This window comes from Chiloscyllium punctatum, chromosome 3 (assembly GCF_047496795.1).
Source record: "Chiloscyllium punctatum isolate Juve2018m chromosome 3, sChiPun1.3, whole genome shotgun sequence".
Taxonomy (NCBI): domain Eukaryota; kingdom Metazoa; phylum Chordata; class Chondrichthyes; order Orectolobiformes; family Hemiscylliidae; genus Chiloscyllium; species Chiloscyllium punctatum.
The window spans coordinates 78877015-78893958 of record NC_092741.1 but is presented as its reverse complement, the minus strand read 5'-3'; the positions used below and the strand labels follow the sequence as shown (position 1 = coordinate 78893958).

The window sequence follows — 16944 nt, the reverse complement described above, 5'->3', positions numbered from 1 at the left end:
AAACACTTCCATCTAAAATTAACGGGTCATTTTAGCAAATTAAATTGAAACTCAATTTTCTTTCCAAACCAAGAACTAAAAGGATTTGATGCATGTCAAAAATGCTTATCCCAGTTTATAAAGATGACTTGCAAATTACTGTAATATGCAAGAAAAGATAATATGATGGGCTTCCAATGATAGAAATCTGATTTTCGTTTCCATTGATTTCCGTGGAAATGAAAATCAATGGTATCCATAACACCAGTATTGTTCTGTTATGCTTGGTTAAAGTGTCCTTCACCTTGCAAGGTGCATGCTAAATGACTTGAGACCAGGACTTACAAATCTTGAATGATAGACATTTACATTTATTTAAAGATATATATGGTTACCACATTGCCATTTTCATTTATGAAACCAACAACTCCTGCATATCCCCAAACTCATCTTTCCTCCTAAACATTTAGAACATAGAACAGTACAGTACAGCACAGCCCAATCATGTATGTACAACCATGATGGAGAAAGTGAGGACTGTAGATGCTAGAGATTAGAGTTGAGAGTGTGGTGCTTGAAAAGCACAGCAGATCAGGCAGCACCTCAGAAGCAGGAGACTTGACACTTCAGGCATAAGCCCTTCATCCAAATTGAGCCTTGTGAGCCAGGGGTTGGGGGGGTGGGGGGTAGCTGAGAAATAAATGGGAAGGGGGTGGTGCTGGGGGTAAGGTAGCTGAGAATGCAATAGGTAGATGAAGCTGGGGGAGAAGGCAATGGTCGGAGAGGAGGGTGGAGTGGATAGATGGGAAAGACGGTGAACAGATCAAGAGGGTGGTGCTGAGTTGGAGGCTTGGGACTAGGATAAGGTGGGGGAGGGAAAAATAAGGAAACTGGTGAAATCCACATTAGTCCTGTGTGGTTGCAGGGTCCCAAGGCAGAAGATGAGACGTTCTTCATCCAGGCGTTGGGTGGTTCGGGTTTGGTGATGCAGGATGCCCAGGACCTGCATGTCTTTGGCGGAGTGGGAGGGTGAGTTGAAATGTTCAGCCATGGGACGCTGGGGTTGGTTGGTGCGGGTGTCCCAGAGATGTTCTCTGAAACTATCTGCAAGTTGGCACCCTGTCTCCTCAATGTACAGGAGATCACATCAGGTAGATCGGGTAAGTTTCTGTCCAATGTGGAAGGAGCCTTTGGGGACTTGGACGGAGGTGAGGGGGTAGGTGTGGGCGCAGGTTTTGCACTTACTGCAGGCGGTGGTAGGCAAAGATGCTGGGAGTGGAGTGAGGGCTGGTGAAGGGCGTGGGTCTGACAAGGGAGTCGGGAAGTGAATGGTCTCTCCGGAACGCTGATAGGGGTGGGGAGGGTTATATATCTCTCATGGTGGGGTCTGTTTGTAGGTGGCGAAGATGATGGAGGTTGGTGGGGTGGAAGGTGAGGATCGGGGGTGGGGGTTCTGTCCTTATTGCATTGGGAGGGGTGGGGGTAAAAGGCGGTGGTGCGGGAAGTGGAGGAGATGCACTGGAGGGCATCGTTGACCACGTGGAAGGGAAAATTGCAGTCTTTGAAGGAGGAGGCCATCTGGGATTTTCTATGGTGGAATTGGTCATCCTGGGAACACATGCAGCAGAGGCGAAGGAATTGAGAATAAGGAATGGTGCTTTTACAGGAGGCAGGGTGGGATGAGGTGTAGTTCAGGTAGCTGTGGGAGTCCGTATGTTTGTAGTAGATGTCAGTGGTTAGTTGGTCGCCAGAGATGGAGAGGGAGAGGTCCAGGAAGGGAGAGAGGTGTCCAATCTGGTTCAGGTGAAAGGTGTTAGTGAAGTTGATGAACTGTCCCACGGGGACGTTGAACAGTTCATCAACTTCACTAACACCTTTCACCCTGACCTCAAATTCACCTCATTTTTTCAGCAGCAGTTGGAGTGGGAGGAGTGACAGTGAGGAGCAGAGGCTCAACGGTAAAGTAACTTTAAAGTATAAAAACTTACCTTGGTGGAGCGAACACTAAGCAGGAACGGACACGGGACTGCTAGATAAGTGAGGTTTTTGAAGAAGCAGCAGAGGGAGAGGCCATAGCAAGGCACACAGGACTGCTGGGTATATATCTGGGCAGCGGCTGAATCCTGAGACACTACACGTGCCATGTCTCCCACCCGCCCGCCTCCTCTAACCAAAGAAAAAAGGACTCTCATGGTGTTTCAATTGGTATTTCTTGTGTATCATGTGATTGATTAAAAGTTTACTATTAGTTGGTTAGTTGAATAAGACCATAGAGAAATACTAGAAATTATTTAACTCATAAATTTGTATAAATTAATTAAATAAGCAGAGGTGGCTGGACAGGTGATGTGCTATAGCTGTATGATGTGGGAGCTGGCTGATCCCATTGTGAATGGCAGTGACCACATCTGCAGCGAGTGTTGGTTGCTGGAAGAACTCTGGATCAGAATTGATGATCTGGAATCTGAGCTTCAAACACTGCGGCACATCTAGGAGGGGGAGAGTTACCTGGACACTTGGTTTCAAGAGGCAGTCACACCCAGTATATTAAGTAATTCAAATTCAGTTAGTGACCAGGGACAACAGTGTGCGACTGTAAATGAGGAAGGTAGGTGGATTCTGAATTCAGGAGTGGAGGAGCCTCAGCCCTTGACTTTGTCCAACAGGTATTAGATTTTTGCTCCCTGTACAGATGAGGGAAAGGGCTGTGGACAGGATGAGCGAGCTGACCAGGGCATCATGGTGCAGAAGGTCATTCAAGAGGGGTGAGCTAAAAGACAAGTAGCTGTTATAGGGGATTCTATAATTAGGGGGAGAAATAGTATCGTTTGAGAGCCAGATCGGGAGTCTTGCATGGTGTGTTGCCTGCCCAGTGCCAGGGTGCAGGACATCTCAGACCAGCTTGAAAGGATATTGGAGCAGGAGGGAGAATATCCCATTATTGTGGTCCACGTTGGCACTAACAGCAAGGCTAGGAAGGAGGACCTGTTTGGCGAGTATCAAGCACTAGGAAGGAAATTAAAGAACAGATTCTCGAGGGTCATAATCTCTGGATTATTGCCTGAGCCACGTGCTAATTGGCATAGGGGTAAAAAAATTAGGGAAGTAAATACGTGGCTAAGAGATTGGTGTGGAAAAAGGGACTCCATTTCATGGGACATTTGCATCAGTTTTGGAACGGGGATGATCTGTACCGATGGGATATTCTCCACCTGAACCGATCTGGAACCAGTGTTCTGGCAAAAGGATAAATACGGTGGTCACTAGAACTTTAAACTTGTGAGTCGGTGTGGTGGGGGAGAGGGGAGGGGAAGGGAAAGCAACAGGATTATGGAGTTAAGTAGAAAGATAAGCAGCAAGCTAGCAGGTGTGCAAGATTTAAGCTCAAGGCAGGCTAGGAATGAAACAAAAAGGAAAGATAACTTAGGATATATTATTAGAGATGATAGAAATCATGAGGCTAAGAAAATTAGCATTAAGGCGCTTTACCTGAACGCTTGTAGTATTCATAACAAAGTAGATGAATTAACGGCACAAATCATCGTGAATGATTATGATGTGGTAGGCATCACACAGATGTGATTGCAGGGGGTTCAGGACTGGCAGTTAAACATCCAAGGATTTACAATTTATCAAAAAGCCAGTGAGGTGGGCAGAGGGGGCGGGTTTGCATTGTTAGTTAAGAATGAAATTAAATCTATGGCACTGAATGACATTGGGTCAGATGATGTGGAGTCAGCAAGGGTGGAGTTGAGGGACCACAAAGGCAAAAAAAACATAATGGAAGTTTATGGACAGATCTCCCAGCAGTGGTCAAGACCAGTGGCGCAAGAAGTACCAGGAAATAGATTGGGCATGTCAGAAAAGCAAGGCCACAGTGATCATGGGAAACCTCAACATACAAATGGACTGGGTGAATAATGTTGCCAGTGGATCCAAAGAAGGGGAGTTCATGGAATGCTTACAGGATGGCTTTTTGGAATAGCTTGTGATGGAGCCCGCAAGGGAACAGGCTATTCTGAATTTATTGCTATGTAATGAGCCAGACTTTATAAAAGATCTTAAAGTAAGGGAACACTTAGGAGGCAGCAATCATAATATGGTAGAGTTCAGTCTGCAGTTTGAAACAGAGAAGTCAAAATGAGATGTAATGGTGTTACAGTTAAATAAAGGCAATTACAGGGGCATGAGACAGGAACTGATGAAAATTGACCGGAAGCAGAGCCTAGTGGGGAAGACAATGGTAGGAGTTTCTGGGTGTAATTGAGGACACAGTACGGAGGTACATTCTGAAGAAAAGAAAGATTACCGGGGTGGGGAGTGGGAATTATACAGGCATGGCTGACCAAGGAAGTCAGGAAATATATCAAAGAAAAAGAGAGAACCGATAGAATGGCCAAGAACACTGGGAAATCAGAAGATTGGGAAGACTACAAAAACAAACAGAGGAAATACAAAGAGAGAAATAAGGAAGAAGAGGATCAAATATGAAGGTAAGCTAACCAGTAATATTAGAAATGATAGTAAAACTTTCTTTCAATACATAAGAAACAAACAAGAGGCAAAAGTAGAAATTGGGCCACTCCAAATTGATGCAGGAAGGCTAGTGACGGGAGACAAGAAAATAGCTGAAGAACTTAATAAGTACTTTGTGTCAGTCTTCACAGTGGAAGACATGAGTAATATCCCAACAATTAAGGAGAGTCGGGGGCAGAGTTGAGTTTGGCAGCCATTACAAGAGAGAAAGTGCTAGAAAAGCGAAAAGGTCTAAAAACTGATAAATCGCCTGGCCCCGATGGGCTACATCCTAGAACTCTGAAGGAGTTGGTTAAAGAAATAGAGGCGGCGTTGGTTGTGATCTTTTAAAAATCATGAGTCAGGGAAAGTCCCAGATGATTGGTAAGTCGCTGTTGCAACCTCCTTGTTCAAGGAAGGATCAAGACAAAAGATGGAAAATTGTCGGCCGATTAGCCTAACCTCGGTTGTAGGTAAAATTCTAGAATCCACCGTTAAGGATAAGATTTCTAAATTCTTGGAAGTGCAGGGTCGGATTAGAACAAATCACCATGGATTTAGTAAGGAGAGGTTGTGCCTGACAAACCTGTTAGAATTCTTTGAAGAGGTAACAAGTAGGTTAGGCCAGGGAAACGCAGTGGATGTTATCTACCTAGACTTCCAAAAGACCTTTGATAAGGTACCTCACGGGAGGCTGCTAAGTAAGGTGTTCGAGGTGAACGACTGGCATGGGTTGAGAATTGGCTGTCTGACAGAAGGCAGAGAGTTGGGATAAATGGTTCTTTTTCAGAATGGCATCCAGTGACAAGTGGTGTCTTGCAGGGTTAAGTGTTGGGTCCGCAGCTGTTCACTTTATATATTAATGATCTGGATGAAGGGACTGTTGGCTTTCTGGCGAAGTTCGCCAATGATAAGAAGTTAGGTGGACACGCAGGTAGTTCTGAGTAGGTGGGGAGGCTGCAGAAAGATTTAGATAGTTTAGGAGAGTGGTCCAGGAAATGGCTGATGAAATTCAACGTGAGCAAATGCACTTGGAAAAATAGAATACAGGCATAGACTATTTTCTAAACAGTCAGAAAATTCATAAAGCCAAAGTACAAAGGGATCTGGGAGTGCTAATCCAGGATTCTCTCAAGGCTAACTTGCAGGTTGAGTTGGTGATTAAGAAAGCAAATGTAATGTTGTCATTTATCTCAAGAGGGTTAGAATATAAAAGCAGCGATGTGCTACTAAGACTTTATACAGCTTTAGTTTGGCCCCATTTAGAATACTGTGTCCAATTTTGGGCCCCACACCTCAGGAAGGACATACTGGCACAAGAGCATGTCCATCAGATATTCACATGGATAAGCCGCTGCAATAGTAGGATGAACAGCTGAGGATCCTGGGATTGTATCCATTTGAGTTTAGAAGGTTGAGGGGAGATCTAATAGAAACTTACAAGATAATGCATTGCTTAGAAAGGGTGGACGCTGGGTATTTGTTTCCGTTAGGCAGGGAGACTAGGACCCATGGGTACAGCCTTCGAATTAGAGTGGGTCAATTTAGAACAGAAATGAGGAGACATTTCTTCAGCTAGAGAGCGGTGGGCCTGTGGAATTCATTGCCATGGAGCACAGTGGAAGCAGGGACGTTAAATGTCTTCAAGGCAGAGATTGATAAATTTTTGATCTTGCAAGGAATAAGGGCTACGGGGAGAGTGCAGGTAAGTGGAGTTGAAACGTCCATTAGCCATGATTGAATGGCAGAGTGGACTCGATGGGCCAAATGGCTTTACTTCCACTCTTACGTCTTGTGGTCTAATTCCACCAGAGAAAATCCCAGATGGCTTTCTTCTTCAAAGACCACAATTTCCCCTCACATGTGGCTACAATATCCTCCAGCGTATTTCCTCCACTTCCTGTACCTCCACTCTTGAAGCCCACCTCTCCCAATGCAACAAGGACAGAACCCCACCAACCTCCAATTATATCCTCTGCCACTTACACCACCTACAAACAGACCCCACCACAAGGGATATATTTCCCTCCCCACCCCTATCAGCGTTCCAGAGAGACTATTCCCGCCACATATCTCTTGTCTGATCCATGCCCTTGCACCAACCCTCACCACCCCCCCTCCCAGCACCTTCCCCTGCCACCACAGTAAATGCAAAACCTGTGCCCACACCTCAGCCCTCACCTCTGTCCAAAACCCCAAGGAATCCTTCCACATCCGACAGAAATTTACCTGTACCTCCACAAATGTCATCTACTGAATCCATTGCACCCAAAGTGGTTTTCTCTACTCCGGGAGACAGGACGCCAACTTGCCGTTTGTTTCAGTGAACATCTCTGGGACACCCGCACCAACCAACCCCACTGCCCTGTGACTGAACACTTCAACTCCCCCTCCCACTCCACCAAGGACATGTAGGGTCCTGGGCTTCCTCCACTGCAAAATCCGAACCACCCGACACCTGGAGAAAGAATGCCTCATCTACTATCTTGGGACCCTGCAACCACATGGATTAATGTGGATTTTACCAGTTTCTTCATTTCCCCTCTCTCCACCTTATCCCAGTCCCAAGCCTCCAATTCAGCACCACCCTCTTGACCTGTCCATCATCTTTCCCATCTATTCGCTCCACCCTCCTCTCCAACCTATCACCTTCTCCCCCACCTGTCTCATTTATTTCTCAGCACCCCCGGCCCACAAGGCTCATTCCTGATAAAGGGTTTGTGCCCAAAACTTCAATTTCCTGCTCCTCGGATGGTGTCTGATCCGCTGTGCTTTTCCAGTGCCACACTCTACTCTGTGCAACCATGATGTCCACCTGGCTGCACATAGTCCATATCCCCCTATTCCCTGCCTATCTAAATGTGTATTTACCACCTCCCCGGCAGAGCATTTCAATCAAGTATCATCTTCCATTTAAAAAAACTTGCTTCACACATTTCCTTTAAATTTACCCCCTCTCACTTTAAACCTAGTCGCCTAGTATCTGACCTTTTCAGCCTGGGAAAAAAAGACTCCAATTATCCACCCTCTCTATGCCACTCATACCTTTATTTACTTCTATCAGGTTGCTCCTCAATCTCCTACAATCTAATGATAATGAACTTTTTCATATAGCTATTACACTGCAATCCAGGCAATATATTGGTAATCTATTTTGCACCCTCTCTGATGCCTCCACATCTTTCCTATAGTGTGGCAACCAAAACTACATACAATACTCCAAATGTGGCTTGACTGAAGTTTTGCATAGCTGCAACATGACATGCCAACTTTTATAATTCTTTACCATCTTATCCATTTTGCAATGCCATATGACTCAGTCAGGTACTGACTGCCTTTAAACAAGGGACTCTTGACAGTATACAAGAATCCTGCACTATTTTGCTTGTTTTGCACCCGACACGGTGAGCCCACCGCCAGCCACTTAAAGGTCTCAATTGGTAAATGGATGGGAAAACAGTCCATGGTCCTTTCTGCCACAGACTTAAATTGGGCAGAGGCAGGAAGATGGCAGGGTGTTCACCAACCACATTCTGATCTGACTAATTGTCCATCTGCCTTCAAATACCACAGAAAATGGCACCATAGTCCACCCAGAGTGTTTTGGAAGGTTGAGATCCCAGACACTTAGCAGGGATTGTCTGTTATGGGTTCATCATTCACTTTGAAACCAGATATGAAAAAAGTATACGAACAATGGCAAGTCCAACTGATTTAAAAAAAAAAGAGGGCGCATGGTAACTTTCATCAAATTTGTACTGTCCAACTACACTGCAACATGTAGTGTGACCCAAATCGACTGCAGTGGTTGAAGAAGGCAGCTTACCAGCTCCTTGTCAAAGGACAAGTACAGCTGAGCAATAAATGCTGGACCAGTCAGCAATGCCCACATCCATGAAGCAATTTTATAAAACCCATTTGTTCAAATTGGACAATATAGGGATGCAAGCTGTTCAGGCCACTTACCTAAACTACCAAGACCATTTTATTTAAAATATAACACAGAAATATCTAAGATAAAAAAGCACTTTTAGATATGTATTCTTTGTCAAAGATCAACTTTCTCCCATTTTAGTGAATACTTTAACAAAATATCTTCCTATAATTGTTAGGGAATTTAACAACAGTATTTTACAGTCTTAAGTGCTGAAATACGAATTAGAACAATACCCATCAGACTTGGAGTCTCAACATAAATTGCAATGATGGAAGGGCAACAGTTCACAGAATCCAAACAAAACACTTCGCACAAACTCCCACTCAATCTGTAAAATCATTGCTACATAAAATACAAAGGAAACAGGATTAAACTGCAAGCTCATAAGAACAGTATCTTACCTAGTGCATGGTGTAACCTGTATATGTCCTTGCTTACTTTGATCTACCTGGACTGCTCACAAACAAAGCTTTTCGCACTACTTAGGTACACGTGACAATAAATCAAATTAGTCAAGAATCATAAGGCTTTACACCCAAAGGAGAAGCTGCATACAATTGCTTGAACTGGGTCAGGAATCACAATAAGTACTTACTTATGACTGATAAATAAATTTACAGTACTTACTTAATCTTTTCCATGTATTCCAGTGTGTTCTGATTCGTCATATTGGAAGGACTGATGTGCAATTTAAAGTCTGGTCCAAAATATTCAAAGTAGTCATTGTATGGTAACTCTAAGTTCATAAAATAAGCAGTGTTAACTAAAGATTAAGATAATATCAAAAGCATTTGCAAAATAACAATGCTAGTCCATCCTATTTTTACATATATAGCTTATCAAGAGAGAGAGAACACTCAAACTAAAGACTAAAGATTAAACAGGTTGACCAGGCAACACACCAACCTCTTACTACTTGCCATTAGGCAAGAAGGTCACTTAACAATTCACAAAATAATCAAAAGATACTTCATTATAGGTTATGAAGAAAAAGTGGAACTTCATGCTTTATGGAGTGATTGGTCCATTTCAAGAATGAAATTTAAATAAATGAAGGAGAAAGAAATAGTGGGATATGTGAAAAGGGTGAGGTGCATTAGATAAAATGAGAAAATATTTGTGAAGCATGAGTACAGGCAGAGATCGACTGGGGAAAAATATTCTGTCCTATATTATACATTCAATACAATAGCGGTAGCCTAGTCAGATACAACTGCAATTTTCTTTCACGAGAACCTAAACATGCAACAAAAATTTCAAGATCGCGCCGGCACAGTAGGTAAAATTCAGACTCGGAGAAGCCCTTCAGCTCCAGGCCAGTGCCATAATTTTCTCTATGTACCTTTCATCTTTTTCCTTCTTCATCTTTGAGGCCATAGCTTTGTAGGCAGGGCAGTGGCTGCTGCAACTCAGCAGCACAGATCGGGAGTTCAGGAGGTGATGGCGGTGCTTGGGGCCTGGACTCCCAAAGGCAGCAGTGGGCCCAGAGCTGCACTCTGAACAGTGGCAGTGCCTGGGGTGAGTAACCCTGGCAGTGGTAGCCCTGGAGCCTGGAATCTCAGTGGTGGAGGTGGTGCCTGGACTCCCGATGTGGAGGGGCCGGTGTTGGACTGGGGAAGACAAAGTCAAAAATCGCACAAGACCAGGTTATAGTCCAGGTTTATTTGGAAGCACTAGCTTTCAGAGTGCTGCTCCTTCGTCAAGTAGCTGTGGAGCAGGACCTTAAGAGACAGAATTTACAGCAAAAGATGGCAGTGTCATGCAAATGAAATAATATATTGAACACGACTAGATTGCTGTTAAGTCTTTCATCTTTTAGAACAGGTTTCAGATTTTGCTTAATATGTAAATGCCAGAACTTCAAGTCACATTCTCGAGTTAATGTAAGGTCTTATAAACGAAGGTGACATCTCAGCTCAGACAATGCATTAAAGGTGTGAGGTTAGAGACTGTCTGTAGCCCAGTCTTCAGTCAGAATGGCTGTGCTTCCAAAAAATTTATAAAATGTCATATGGATCGACTGTCTGCAGATTGTGAGCTTTTTGAGCAAAATATACTGTATCTGCAAATGCAAATTCACCCCATGAGGTGGGGGGGGGAGACAGAGTGAGCAGAGAGAGAGAGAGAGCGGAGAGAGAGAGAGCGGAGAGGGAGAGAGAGAGTGGAGAGAGAAAGGAGAGAAAGAGAAAGAAGAGAGAGAGAGTGAAGAGAGACAGAGAGAGAGGGAGGGAATGTGGAGAGAGAGAGAAAGTGGAGAGAGTGTGTGGAGAGAGCGTGGAGAGAGAGAGTGGAAAGAGAGAGAGAGAGAGAGGAGAGTGCGCAGAAGGAAAGAGTGTGGAGAAAGAGAGAGAGTGCACATATGAGAGCGCGCACACGAGAGCACGTGCATGAGACAGCATGCGCGAAAGGCAGCGCACATGTCTGCATGTGAGTGTGAGTGCATGTGAGAGTGTGTGTGTTTGCATGTCTGCAGGCTTAGCAAAGTGTGAGTGTGATCGAGCATAAGCCTAAGAGAGAGTGTGTGGATGGTGTATGTGCGCGTGTATGAGAGAGAGCGCGCTTGTGTATGAGAGAGGGTCTGCATGAGTTTGTGAGCATGTAAGAATGTGAGAGTGTATAGTGTAGTGGGGCCACCTGTAGTGTGACATGAACCCAAGGTCCTGATTGAGGCCACCCTCATGGGTACCGAACTTGGCTATCACCTTCTGCTCGGCCACTCTGCATTGCTGCGTATCCCGAAATCCACCTTGAAGGATGGTCACCCAAAGATCCGAGGCCGAATATCTCTGACCACTGAAGTGTTCCCCGATTGGGAGGGAACACCCCTGTTGGTGAGTGTTGTGCATCTGCTTCGTCTTGCCAAAGTAACATGTCTCGAGACATTCTTTCCTGCAGCGTATGAGATTAACGTTGGCCGAGTCACAAGAGTACCTACTGGACAATGAAGGGTACCCTATCGGCAGATGAGGAGGAATGTGACAGACACCTGAAGGTGTTCAACTATGCAGTCATAAGAACAGGATCCGATGCTCAACTCATCGATTGCCAGTTCCACCGTGCCACAGTGAGAAACCATAACCACCTCCTCAGGAGACAGACACAGGATGCAACCGATAGGGTACCCTTCGTTGTCCGGTACTTCCCAGGAGTGGAGAAATTATGCCATGTTCTTCGCAACTTGCAAAACATCATTGATGAGGATGGGCACCTTGCCAAGACCTTTCCTACGCCTCCACTTCTCACCTTTAAACAACCACCAAACCTTAAAACAGATAATTGTTCGCAGCAGACTGCCCAGCCTTCAGGACAACATCGACCACAACACTATACAATCCTGTCATAGCAACCACTGCACGACTGTCAGTGTTGACACGGATACCACCGTTACACATGGGGATACCATCCACCATGTCTGCGGCAGATACTCATGTGACTCGGCCAACGTTGACTACCTCATACGCTGCAGACAAGGATGCCCTAAAGCATGGTACATTGGTGAGACCATGCAGACGCTACGACAACAGACGAATGGATACAGCACAACAATCACCAGACAGGGGAGTTCCCTCCCCATTGGGGAACACTTCAGCCGTCAAGGACATTCGGCCTCGGATGACCATCCTCCAAGGTGGACTTCGGGAAATGCAGCAATGCAGAGGAGGCCGAGCAGGGGTTAAGGCCAAGTTCAGTACCCATGATGATGGGTTCATGTCACACTACAGGTGGCCCCACTATACACCACACATTCTTACATACTCTCAAACTCATGCAGACCCTCTCTCATACACAAACTCCCTCTCATACATATACACATACACCCTCTCACAGGCATATACTCCATCACACTCCCACTTTACTAAGTATGCATACACGCAAACACACACATTCTCACGCGCAGTCACACTCACATGCAGACACTCATACTCTCTCTTATGCATGCACACACCCAAGTCTATGGGGTGAATTTGTATTTGCAGAATTATATTTACAGATACATTCTACTAAACTCAAAAAGCTTAATCTGCAAGCAGTCAATGAATGTAACATTTTGTAAATTCCACTTTGGAAATAGAACCATTTTGACTCAAGATTGGGCTCCAGACATTCTCTAATGTCACACCTTTAATGCATTGTCTGAGCTGAGGTGTCACCTTCTTTCATAAAACCTTAAGTTATCTCGAGAATGTGACTTGAAAGAAGTTCTGGGATTTACATATTAATGAACTGAAACCTGCAACCCATTCTAAAATATGAAAGATTTAATAACACTCTAGATTTGTTCAATATATCATTTCAATTGCATGACAGTGCAATCGTTTGCTGCAAATTCTGTGTCTTATGGTCCTGCTCCACAGCTACCTGATGAAGGAGCAGCGCTCTGAAAACTAGTGCTTCCATATAAGCCTGTTGGACTATAACTTGGTATTGTGTGATTTTTAACATAGCCTCCCGATGGCAGCAGTAGCCCCGGAGCCTAGAATCCTAATGGTGACTGTGCCTGGAGCGATGAATCCTGGCCTCAGTAGGTCTCGAGCCTGGAATCTTGGTAGTGGCTGTGCCCAGAGCTGGCACACATGGCCACAGTAGGCCCACAGCCTGACACTTGGCGATGTTGGCTAGACAGCTGCAGCAGCAGAGCTGGGGTCTTTTCATTGCTGTTCCCAGAGTGGGACACTTTGAGGTCAGGAACACCTTGCAGATAAAGCTGTGCTTGAGACCCCAATTTGAACAGAACATGAACTCTTATTTAAATAATTCATTTTTATCTGTATTGCAGCTCAAAATGGTACCAGATTGTGGTGACAAAACACTTTTCACTATTCAAGATATCTGTGACAATAAATAAATCATTCATGCATATACGCTTTTCAAAAAAGCTGAATTCAGAAGTAGGATTACCAGGCTGTTGTCATTTTCTACAGTACACTGAGTTTTAATTGATTTGACAAAAGACTCCTGTGCAAGTTTGAGAGATGACATCAGGGAAACATCCAGAAAAATAACATATGCGACTGAAAATGGGCATTTGTGTTATTTCTATAGGAATTCTATGAATTAACTGAAGTTATAGTCAGGAATTTTAAGAACTCAACTGGAATTCAAGCCCTGATTAATGGCTCAGAATCTTATCTCATCCACTTGATTTACTTTCAGTTTATTCTGTCCAAGTGCTGTAAAATCTATAGGATGTAAAATTCTTACAAATGGAAACAAGTTTTTTTTGCGTGTCAAAATATGAAATCATTTAGCAGACATTTCTTTATGTTCTTCAATGCTGTTGATTTTAAGTGCAGAACCACTGTAACTAATTTGTATCATATAATTACCATTTGGAATCTCTATATCTAACGCTACAGCAGTCTCATATGTCCAGCAGCGAGCAACGTTGCGGATTGTGTACCCTCCGCCTCCTAGCATCAGTAAAGGCAGGTTGAAGGTCTTCATAAATTCCACACATTTAGCGTGACCTTACAATAAATAAGAAAAACTTACTATAGTCCCAGCTTTAAATTATCAAAATGCATTGCATTTTGCAATAATACATTACATTTCACAATGACACATGGTGTTAAACCTGTTTGTACCTTTTAATGTGAGATTGAAACATCCAAGCCTATCCCCTGATAAAGAATCAGCTCCACACTGTAGTACAACGGCACTGGGTTGGTACATTTCCATTACCTTTATCAAAATCTGCATTAAAAATGAAACATAGGCTTGACCACTTTATCTGTTTTGAAATAACTATGATGAGCAATTTAATAAAATTGCCAACACATATTACTAAATATTTTAAAACTTTTTTTCAAAACATCGTACAATAATTTAACAGTCAAATTTAAATAATTACTACGCAAGGAAAGGAAAATTCAAAATACTTACTGGTTTGAATATCTGTTCATAAGACTCATCATCAATTCCATCCCGCAGTGGAAAGTTAACAGCATAATATTTTCCTTTACCTGCACCTATGTCCTATAGATACAAGTTAATGAAATTATGAATTCAGAGACAATTTTGAGGCACAGCAATTACTGAATACTGCACAAGCATATTTTTTGGTGCAAGGAAAATTTACATCATATGACTGTATTTTCAGATACATTTGTGTCTTTAGAGTGTCACTTAATTTTGCCTTCAAGTTACAACCTGCATTATAGATTGTATTCCTGGACCATTGGAATCCCAATATCTTAAGAGTCTTAAGTTGCAAGGATGCAAATACCCTCAGATAGCTGAGTATTGGTAAAAACAGAAAACAGTACCAGCTGCTGTACAGTTTCACCATCTGGCAGAATACATTACTACGACATAACCTGCTGGGCCACCATGACTGCAGATTGCAACAGAATCAAAGACATCTGGTCAGTACTGCAAATCAAGGCAAAAGTGAAGGGAAAAGGCTCTCTATTATGCAAGTCACAACTAAAAGTGCGGCAGATTTTATATCATATTTACTTTGCCATTAAGCAGAACAAAATAAAAATTGTTGAACTGCTTCCTTGAGGAATTATCTATTAACTTGTCACTTCTTTAGAACTTGGCTGATAACTAAAATGGATGCGCAAACATCAGAAAAACAAAGGTTCTGAGTAATTTATTCAGGTTTCACGGTTTAATATTTTTGCTTAGAATAAAACACGCCTAGCATTTTCTACTGGTTTGAAAGACAGGCAACAGTCATTAATCACACATGATAAAGGCTGTAAGCAGACAATATTACCACATTGACAAATATAATCTACTAAAATGCAAGTTCTAGCCATTCAATGTTTCATGCTTTTCAGAAGGCCACATCTCGACATTTGTTAGCTTTGTATTATTGAAATGACTTGACTTCAAAGATGAGGCTTGTATTTTCGAACATTTTCCTCACTGAAACAAATACTCACTCGAAGATCACCTGTGCCGGGGAAATATTCACCATATTTATGGAATGAAACAGTCATCACACGGTCTGTCGTATAAAAAGCTTCTTCCACACCATCTCCATGGTGAATGTCAATATCAATATACAAAACTCTCTGATGATATCTGTGGAAATGGAACATATTCACTTTTGGTCTATGCTTCCTGCAAACATTGTGCTCACGTAGAACAGTTATCATCCTTTCAATCAAAGCCAAATAGCAGGCATTGGCAACCTTATAATATGGCTTTATTTTATCTATACAAATGTTCTGCACTCCTGTTTAATGTTTTAAAACAGCTTGTACTGTGCAAGTATGTACTTGATATAGAATGTCCCTCAGCAGTAACTGACCAGCCATTTGTTATATTGCCCAACTTAGAAAATGCAGAAGAAAGTGAGGTACATTTAAATTAGAGGTAAAATGAAGTAGTCAAAAGTGAAAAAGAGAGGCACAAAGCATAATAGGATTTAATGAGAATCAGAATACACATAGAAATAACACAGCAAAAAGAATAGCATATAAAATAAATAAGCTGCAAGTGAAAATCAGATCAGTATTAACAGTTTTATGAATAGAGAAATGACTGAAATAAAGGAATGATGTACAAAATTGGGCAAAAGGAAAAGAAGGAGCATTAAATATGAAAACAAAAGATGAAGTGCATGGGCCACAAAGTCAGAAACAAACTAGAAGGAATTAAATTTAATGGCACAACAGAAACTTGGACTCAAATTTTCATAAAGACAGAAGGGGTCCATGTCTTAGACAAGATGACTCCAAAGGTCAGGATCTGGGTCGAATTCAGCAGTGAATTAAAAAAGAATCAATTTTTATTGGAGTGCAGTCTGTTGCCTATTGTGTGAGACTAACAACTGATTGACTATGGAAAGTGTAGGTGGTATTCGGAACTGCTGAACTATCAAGTTACTGAAATAGATCTTTTTAGGGGCGTGGGCATCACTGAGTAGGACAGCATACGTTGTTCATCTCTAACTGGCCTTGATCGGAGTGGGTTACTATTCTAAATCTGAGTGTAATTAAAAGTCAACCATATTGCGGTGGGTCTGGAGTCACAGGTAGGTCAGACCAGGTAAGGACAGCAGCTGTCCTTTGCTAAACAACATTAGTAACCCAGATGAATCTTAATTATAATCAATGGTAATTTCATGGTTACAATTACTGAGACTAGTTTTCAATTCCAAATTTATAAATTGAATTTAACTTCCACAATCTGCCATGGCAGAATTTGAACCCATGACTCCAGAGTATCAGCTTGGATCTCAGGGTTACTCATTCCAATAACATTACCATAGCACCACCATCAACCCTTGAATTAATTCATATTTCAATCTGCTACTCCCTTTCTCAAGGTGAAGTCCAGCTTGGACTTCCTGCTTTAGAACTTTAGGACTATAATATCTTTATTTCTTCATTTTTCTAATTTATACCTAAGATGTTGTACCTAGGTTATTTTTGTACCTAAAATGGCACTGGAAACGGTGACTTTGTACATTATATGCTGTTCTCACATATTCCTGTATTTGAGTACATGTGATAATAAACCTAATTCTAATGTTATTATGTTCTTAAAATTTTGGA

At 42.6% G+C, this 16944-nt stretch overlaps 1 protein-coding gene across 1 annotated transcript in view; it reads right to left on the bottom strand.

Annotated features, from left to right (window-relative positions):
- LOC140460945 (histone deacetylase 2) overlaps window positions 1-16944 on the bottom strand; it is an 87952-nt gene that overhangs the window by 26541 nt on the left and 44467 nt on the right. Inside the window, exons 6-10 of the mRNA XM_072555705.1 lie at window positions 15325-15466; window positions 14315-14407; window positions 14017-14125; window positions 13759-13899; window positions 9059-9167 (exon numbers count right to left, since the gene is read on the bottom strand). Of these exons, the coding sequence (XP_072411806.1) occupies window positions 9059-9167; window positions 13759-13899; window positions 14017-14125; window positions 14315-14407; window positions 15325-15466 (594 nt within the window). The remainder of the gene's footprint in view (window positions 1-9058; window positions 9168-13758; window positions 13900-14016; window positions 14126-14314; window positions 14408-15324; window positions 15467-16944) is intronic.